The sequence below is a fragment of the Pundamilia nyererei genome, unplaced genomic scaffold (genome assembly GCF_000239375.1).
Source record: "Pundamilia nyererei isolate P.nyererei 1_Seehausen unplaced genomic scaffold, PunNye1.0 scaffold00278, whole genome shotgun sequence".
In the NCBI taxonomy this organism is placed as follows: Eukaryota; Metazoa; Chordata; class Actinopteri; order Cichliformes; family Cichlidae; genus Pundamilia; species Pundamilia nyererei.
The window spans coordinates 504,518-513,904 of NW_005187679.1; the positions used below are offsets into that span (position 1 = coordinate 504,518).

Below are 9,387 nucleotides of genomic sequence, written 5' to 3' on the forward strand. Positions count from 1 at the left end.
ATTGGTGTGTCAGGAAAACTCTTTTGTACGTATGTTCCTTGAAGGGGATTTGGAGTCGTTCTTTTTCCACCGCAGCGAAGGGCTAGGAGTTGGAGAGGAGTTGCTGTATGTTTTTGTTATTGATCTGATTGTGAAATAAAGCATATGCAGTGAGAAAGCAACTCTCGGAGTCATCCCTGCCTTAAAGCTGCAACATAAGCAAGCGCTTTGGTGACAGTGGGAAGTAAAAACTCCCTTTTAATAGGAAAAAACCTCTGGCAGAAATGGATTTAGGGAGGGGGCAACAATCTGCCATGACTGGCTGGGGGTGAGTGGAGGAAGACAGGACAAAGACATACTGTGGAAGAGAGCCAGAGATTATTAATAAAAATAATTAAATGCAGAGAGGTATATAAACACATAGTGAGTGAAAAAAGTGACTGAAGAAGAAACACCGAATGCATCATGGGAATCCCCAAGCAGCCTAGACCTAACACAGCATAACAAAGGGAGGATTCAGGGTCACCTGGTCCAGCTCTGACTATATGCCTTACTAAAAAGGAAAGTTTTAGGCCTAATATTAAAAGTAGAGAGTGTCCGTTTCCCAAAACCAAACTGGAAGCTGGTTCCACAGAAGAGGGGCCTGAAAGCTGAAGGCTCTCCCTCCCATTCTACTTTTAAATACTCTAGGAACTACAAGTAAGCCTGCTGTGCGAGAGCAAAGTGCTCTAATAGGGTGGTATGGTACTACAAGGTCAATAAGATAAGATGGGGCCTGCTTATTTAAGACCTTGTATGTGAGGAGCAGGATTTTAAATTCAATTCTAGATTTAACAGGAAGGCAATGAAGGGAAGCCAAAACAGGAGAAATATGCAACCGAAGGCTTTTTAGGGAGTTATTAGGATATCCTTATAATAATGAATTACAGTAGTAAAAAAAATGTAATTCAATATAAAAGATTACATTAATACTGTCAGGTAGTGCAACTATACTCATATTTTTGTTCAACTAATGTTTTAAATATTGTTGACATATTTAGGGTGGCTGTAGCCCCAACGACAGAGCAGGTGATTTACTCATTGCAAGGTTGGTGGTTTGATCCCTGGCTGCTCCAGTCTGCATGAATAGAATACAGTAATATCTTCCAACCGACAATATACTAAAAACAAATCAAAAAGATTTATTTATACAATAATTAGCAACAGTAATCCTTGGTTTGGTTTTTAGTTCATTGGTTTGGTTCTTATGCAGATCTACACTTGAATAAACAACAGCTTTGTGCTACAGTATTTCACTCTAAGCAGTATTATCTGCTAATATTTGTTAATTACTAACATCCATGACAGTATATATGTCAGCTGAAAAGTTAATTAGTGTTATAGGTAATTTAAAAAAAAGTGTCACCATTATAAATGTATCCACTAGAGAGCTCTAGATGGAAAATAGACATGGTAAATCCCTCCCAACATTTTCCTACTTGGATTTTTTCCCAGGAGGGCTGGCAGTCTATCTCTCCATACAACACAATCTGGAGCCTGTTAGTTTTTCTTATGCAGATTCCTCTAATTAGTACAAATATAACTGAATAATTTGAAAGCTTCAGAATTAAAGGAGTGAGAGTCTGGACCGTGTGCAAGCATAGACCTAAGTAATTACATTAGGATCTATAATGATAGAAGCATAACACAAAGTTAATTTAGCAGCAGGATGCTCAGACAGGTTCAAAGGGAGGTGAGGACACCTGCGTCTTCATCCTCCAAAAGTATGGTGATGTGATACAAAGAGTTTTTAATGTCTAATGATAAACTTTTTTTTTTAGAATTGAAGGTAAATTACTGCGCTTCAAATGTTGTCTAGTTCAGTGCACACTTTTACAGGCCCCTTTATATATAACCCAATAAAGGGGTGGTGTGGGGGTGGGTGGTTATAGAAAAGCACAGCTGATGGTCAGATCCATCACCCCATGACAACATCAATTTTTGTTTTTGTTTTATTATAAAGATTTTGCATTATATCATAAATAAATGTGGGTCATCCTAAAGCAAGCACAATACCCATGATAAAATACATATTTGTGTGTTTGTGTGACTTTTTGTACTACTTTTTCGTGGCTTGGTCTTCCTAAACCAGAGCTCTTTTCAAAGCTTTACTTCAAATATGGAATCCTAATTCCAACAATGCACTGGATGAGGTTTTCAGAATCCACAGTGAAAAAAAATACATGATTTAAATGAGAGAGAGAGAAGCTGCAATAAATCCCTCCCAGGATGACAACTGTGTGCCCATCCCAGCAGAAGGAGGAGGGAGGCTCCAGATGGAGCCCTCACGACCAAAAGACAACAGCTCCAGAGAACCAGCGGCAACAGGCAGTCTACTCTGCAACAGGCCATCCATCCCGTCATAAGCCAACAGCGATCCCCAGGTGCCAGAGAACTGCGCCACTAAACGAACAGCGACCCTGGGACGCGGCCAGCCTGGCCCTCGAGCCACCAGGCAACCACTGCCCTGGCAGGGTGCAGGAACACCCGCCCACTCCCCTTCCCACTCGTCAAAGTTGGAAGTGATATATTGGTGCGTATGTTGGTGTACGGTAGTGTGAAAAAGTGTTTGCCCCCTTCCTGATTTCCTATATTTTTGTATGTTTGTCACACTTTCAGATCAGCAAAAATGTAAATATTAGATAACGCTAACACAAAACACAAAATGCAGTTTCTAAATTAAGGTGTTTATGATTGAGGAGGAAAAAAATCCAAACTTATATGGCTCTGAGTGAAAAAGTGATTGCCTCCTACAGCTAATAACTGGTTCGGCCACCATTAGAAGCAACAACTGTAATGAAGGACTTATGATAACTAGCAATGAATCTCTGTGGAGGAATTTTGACTCATTCATCTTTGCAGAGTTGTTGTAATTGTCACGGCGGGGTGCGCCGATGTGTGTGGAAAATAAATAATAATAAATAAATAATAAATAAATACAGACATGAGGTGATCAGGGGAAATGGCGACACATGGGGGAACAGCTGACAAACATAACCCTAATGACAGGACCAAGAGAGAGTGAAACTAAATACAATGACCAAAGAACACACGACACTGTCAGAATAAAACAGGAAACACTGAAAACTAAACATGACAACACAATAAGACAGACCTAATACGTGATGAATGAATACAAAACCCCAAACATAAAAAGCCCAGGAACAATAACCAATAACTGCCCAAACTAAAGGCAAAATAGGAAATAACACAAAAACTAATAACATATCAAAAAATGAGAAAAATACAAAGAGAACTCAGAGTGCTGGGTCGGAGACCCAGCCTGTGACAGTAATTCAGCTACATTGGAGGGTTTTCAAGCATGAACCACCTTTGTAAGGTCATGCCACAGCATCTCAATCATATTCAGGTCAGGACTTTGCCTAGGCCACTCCAACATTTTTCTTAAACCATTTGGAGGAGGACCTGCTGGTGCATTTTGGATCATTGTCCTGCTCCTGCACTTCAGCTTGAGGTCACAAACAGCCAGCCGGACATTCTCCTTCAGGATGTTTTTGTAGACAGAAGAATTCATGGTTCCATTTACCACAGCAAGTCTTCTAGGTCCTGAGCAAAACAGCCCCAGACCAGCCTCATACTACCACCACCATATGTTACTGTCGGTATAATGTTCCTTTTTTTAAAATGCTGTGTTCGTTTTATGCCAGATGTAATTGGGGACACACATTCCAAAGTTAAACTTTTGTCTCGTCAGTCCACAGAGTATTTTCCCAAAGGTCTTTGGGATCATCAAGCTGCTTTCTGGAGGAACTGAGGCGAACCTTTATGTTCCTTTTGCTTAGCAATGGTTTTTGTCTTGGAACTGTGGAAGGGACGAACACTTTTTCGTACCACTGTATGTGTACAAAGTGAAAAAGATGGGTATAACTTTGTGTAAACTAGAGTGCTATTAAAACTGATGGAATAGATGTGACATGAGCACCTGACTGTTGGTCATTGACTACAATGTAATTAAAAACCAGGGGCAGGTCATCGAACAGCACATCAAGCAAATTCATATAAATGGCCCAAACCACTGTGGTCCATGCAGACCCTATGTCTGGGAGTGGTGTGTTGTTTAAGGGAGTAGCGGGGAGGGTTGGGATACGTATGACCGGGAGGTAAAGGAGTACCCTCAGAAGGAGAGAACCATGCTAACAACTGACTCAGTAAGGACCCCTATTCCACAGACCTCACTGCAAAAAAAATAGGATCCAGGGCCCGCAATTACAACACCCTGGACCACCACCATGTCCCAACGCCAGTCATTAACTCAAAGGACTTATCTTATCTTAAACATTTATATGTATATTTTGCAAGAGTAGATATGGGAGCAGGTTTTAAAAGGCTATTTAAAAGCAATTTTACAGTGGAATTTTACAAGAAATTGTGATGCAGTCTTTTGAGGTCTGAAACTTTCAAACTAGGAAGTATTACTCAACTGCACTTTTCATCAGTATTACTCATTTCTGGCCTAATTTCAAGTGTGAATGCGTTTTCATACTTTGAAATGTGTATGAGCTGAAGACATCAAGGGATTGACTTGACCAGTTTTAAAGTTTAGGGTATCTTCATTCAATGATAATTCTGTGAATTTTAAAGGATAGAAGGAAGTTGTCATAAATAATATGAAGTTATCGTGTCTCTTTGCACAGGCTATCATATTCTCCAAGCACATTCACATATTTATGTGAATAAAATATTAAGCTCCAATAACTGAGAGCTTATTTTCCTCAACAAAAAAATACTGCACATAGAGCAGGCAATTTGGTTCCCGGTGATCATTCCCTTGTTTGAAAATCACTTGAATGTTTGGTTAAACACTCTTTCTCCCATCTGGATCACAAACACCTAGTCAGCCAGTTTACTGCACTTTTTAAACTTACAGCACCTACATACATTTATTTCCTCATTGTGTGATAAATGCAAAGCAATGGAAGGAACTCTTGGCCACCTTTTCTGGTCTTGCCCTACACTTAGGTGTTTCTGGGAAGAGATATTTAATATATATAGCTGGATTTATGACTTAAAATTAAAGCCAGAGGGTATACTTGCAGTGCTAGCCCTTAGGGTTTGGCTATGTGAGATGATTGCATTTCTGTATATTGTAGAGGTTCGTTATGGTCTTGCTAACACTCACTTTAAATTTTTTAAAATCTGGAACTCTTTTCTCAATCATATTAACAGAGAATCAACAATGTTTAACCCATTCACCTGCACTTTATGTTTATGTGAAACTACACCTCTGCCGGACCCTAACTCCTTCTTGGACTTGTTCCCCACATCTTTTAGACTCTGAACTTTCTGTTGCCCTGTCTAACTTCACACAGAAGACCATTTTGTTCGGACTCCATTATTTCTCTTGTACTTTTAATATGGACTGACTAACCAGTGTTGTTGTTGCTGTTGTTTTCTTTTCTCTGTCCTTTGTCCTTTTATCTTGGGTGATTTGATGTAATTTCGAACTTAAAATGTTATAAATAACCTTTAAAAATAAAAGAAAAAGAAAATCACTTGAATTACTTTTACTAATAAAAAAGATATTAAAAGATTGATTCCTTTTTTTCTTTAATGAAAACTGCCATTGGTATATTTTGTTAATGAACAACACTTTGGGGATTTGGATCAATGCTTCCCAACCACAACTGCACACACTATAAAAAACAAAAAAACAACAACAACAAAAAAATCACATACACATATGGACTCGCTTATTTAGGCTTCACTTCACTGCTTCCTCCTCCTCCATTGACTCAGAACAGCAGTTGTCCATGAGGGTCATGTTCCTATTTGGAAAAGTATTGATTAGAGTGCTTATCCCCTTAATCAGTGTGAGAGAGCGCCCCAGGCTGAACACACACACACGCACTGAGCTCCTACATCTCTTTCATTCTTCAAACTGTTCTGAAAAGTTTTAGTTATTTTTGTTTTCATTCATTTTTTAAATATGCAGTGCTTCAACAATAATTTGGATAGAAAACAGCAGAACCTAAATTAAAATTATATTTACGAGTTTAAAAATTCTTATTTTGTTGGAGCACTAATCCAAAACCAGCAGACATTTAAGCACAACTGAAGGCATCACAAATTATTCACGTTTGAAAAGATGACTATTTCCACCTAGGAGGTCCCTGGACTGGGGCCAGGCTGCATCTGTTGTTAAAATGCAACCCGTCACCATTATTTGAAGGTCACCGAGCATGACAAATTAGCTGAACGGCTTGTCTAGTGCTAAAATGAAGTTCAGTGACATCAGTGCGTACCGATTCATTGTTAAAAAGCTTTTAATTCTTATTTTATCTTTTGTTAAGGAGAAGAAAAAATATATTAAGTTTATCTTTTTATCTTTTGTTCAAATAGTGTGTTATTCATTTTGGCCTCACAATTGGCGAGGTGAGTGAATTTGGGGATTATGTTGTGAGTAAAAAAATCCAGGGATTAACCGGTTAAAGCATTAAACAACATTAAAAGTAGTTGTTGAATAATCTTTGGTCGGTTAATGAATAGACTGATTTGATTATTTACACATATACTACATGTACAGACATAAAGCTATAAATTATAACTATATTAAATATCTAACTGTATCCTAGCTATAAAAACAGACAAAAAATGTTACTAGATGCAGAAAATGTTTATATATGTTGTAATTTTTCCACACACACATTAATCCATCCAACTATTCATTTCTTCTGCTCATCCATAAGGCGCTGTACACTCTGGACAGCCTGCCACAGTATAGACAGTATTAGCTCATGAAAATATTCTGATGTAATTTAAAAAAAAAAAACAGGTGGACAGGTGTGCTTTTTTAAAATATATTTTAGAAAGTCACAGTAGCTATACATCTACGTGATGTACAAAAGAAGTTGAATTTTATTTAAAAGTCATCAATTTATCCAATAGTTGAAAGTCTGGTTGTGATCAGAGTGTGTGTAGATATTTCTATAAAGAATGTATGGCAGTAATTAATAATTTATTGTGAACACCATGCATTTTACCATCCATTCGTTTTAGTCTAATAAGTATTTGATGTTACTTACTAGTTGTTGTTTTTTTTTTTTAGAAATGATTCCAACTGAATGCCTTTTTAAAAACATCAACAACATTTGGAGCTCTTTGCATCAGTGTGTTGTTTTACTTTTGTCTTTCTATTATTCTCACACTTCATTAGTGGGAACCTTTCTGTTTTGTAGCATCCACTTTTTTCTGCTACCCGGCAAATTTACTGGCAGTACCAGAAACCAAAAACAATCCTCTTATTGTTTTGGTTGCACAGTCAAGCCATCATTATAGACTGAGAACCCTGAAGGTAAAATGTACTGTATGTACACAAATATTATCTACGTATTAAAGTACTTGTTGGTTATTTTTTTGGTGATTCATAAACTTTAATTAAACAACTTGTTTTAGCAATACCATTACAAGCTCACTGCAGGTTCTTCTTTAACTGCTCTGTTTCATGAGGATTTTAAGCAGCTTACGTATTTTTGTATAGATGATAGAAGAAAGTTTGTGTGATGAATGAGCAGTATTGTGGATAGTCAATGAAGACGAATGATGAAAAGGTTCTTGTTCACATACCAGGCAGGAGAAGGAGTCGTTCATTCGATGCTGGAGTGTGTGTTTCTGTAAAATGGTGAACAGGGCAGCGTGGTCGAACTGACACGGAGACGCTGAGATCAACTTTTCCACTGCCTGACGCTGAGATGGATCAAGACCTGAAAAGAAAATACAGAGGTGGATGAAGGAACGACACTTAGATGTGCACAACCTTGCCAAGAGTTTAAAAAAATTGAACTCGATAACTAGATGTGAACTGTAAAATCCATACTATGCTACTATGGTGTTTTTTTTTTCAGAGCAGCGGAGTCTGGATGAGGTTAGGGAAACATGCTCTTTGGTCTGAAACTCAACAACAATTGAAACAATTAGTGATAAAGATATGAGAGACGTTGCAATCCTGAATATAAATCTATGGGATATTTCTCTAAAGATTAGTTAGAATAATTAAAGTAGATGTCCCAACACTACCCACAAAGAGCCATTTAACAACTGTCTCAGGAAACATGAGGTGATCATTAAACACTTGAAAGTAGGGTAGAAAAAAAACACAGACAGGAAAATAGCAATAAATCAGTTATTAAAACAGCAGATCAGGCTTCATGTCTACATTCAAACATTGTGCAATGTGCCATGTTTTACTGATGACAAAATGTGAGTTGCTCAACAGCTGATGGGACAAATGAGACTGACTTAAGAAACTTTGAGGAGGCAATGACAAGAGACTTCGACTTCTGACAATAGTGTATGTGTTCAGTCAAGTCTTTGATCTTAATTGTATATAAGCCAGTAGGCCAGAAACTGAAATAACATCAATAGCAATGAGTTTGTGCAATCATGCTTAATCATGTTCAATCTTGTGTCATCACTGGGTCAAGTCATATGATTGAGAAAATGGAGTTTGCAAAATCACTGGGTCAAGGTTTGGTACCGTTACATCTGTATGTTTGAGTTTACAGGAGACAGAAAGACTGGGACATCTGCAGAGTCCCAGTCCCAAGGTGTTTTCAGGCTGGATATACTAAAATCTCTCCGGTCCATTCTGAGGATTTCTTCCCAGAGTTTAGAAATGAGCCCATCCTAAAAACATTGAAGTAGAGGCGCCCAGGAAGAGCCGAACCACCTCATGTCTTGACTTAAAAGCTTCCCACCACATGTCTGAGTTCCTCATCCCTTCTCCAAGTCTGAGCACAGTTGCTGCTCAATTCAACCACTTGTATCCACAGTCATATAATTTCAGTCATTTACCCGTGTTAATGACCATCGGTAAGTGCTGGAAAATACTTAAACCATGGCAATAAGAACATGCCAATGAGAGCAATCCACTATAAATAAAAACGTGTCAGTCACTTTTATAATAATATGTAAATATTTAAAAAGCTACAGCTCAGGTGGTAAAAGGAATTGCTACAAATGACAGTGTTATTAGTTTGATTACAGGTCAAACTAATAACAGGTCAGTATGCACAAGACAAATCACTGATTCATCCTTTTATCCCATCATTGGCAGTGCTGTTGCCATAGACATACGATGGATGGACAAGACAGACAATGAGAAGCACTTTGTGGAATTACTAAGGTTAAATGAATACTGCAGTTTCCAAACACAGTCATACATGAGAAACATGTTAAACAGAAGAAAATATTAGAAAAAAGGGGTTTTAAAGGGGTGATTAATAGGTGTATATATATATATGTATATATATATATATACATATATACATACATATATATGTATATGTATATATGTATATATGTATATGTATATATGTATATGTATATATGTATATATGTATATGTATATAT

The 9,387-nt window shown here is 37.6% G+C and overlaps 1 protein-coding gene across 2 annotated transcripts in view; it reads right to left on the bottom strand.

Moving 5' to 3' along the window:
- The window catches only part of cadps2 (Ca++-dependent secretion activator 2), a 174,761-nt gene that overhangs the window by 102,481 nt on the left and 62,893 nt on the right, over window positions 1-9,387 (bottom strand). For both annotated transcript variants that reach the window (XM_013915256.1, XM_013915255.1), the window contains exon 12: window positions 7,603-7,739. In XM_013915256.1, the coding sequence (XP_013770710.1) occupies window positions 7,603-7,739 (137 nt within the window). The remainder of the gene's footprint in view (window positions 1-7,602; window positions 7,740-9,387) is intronic.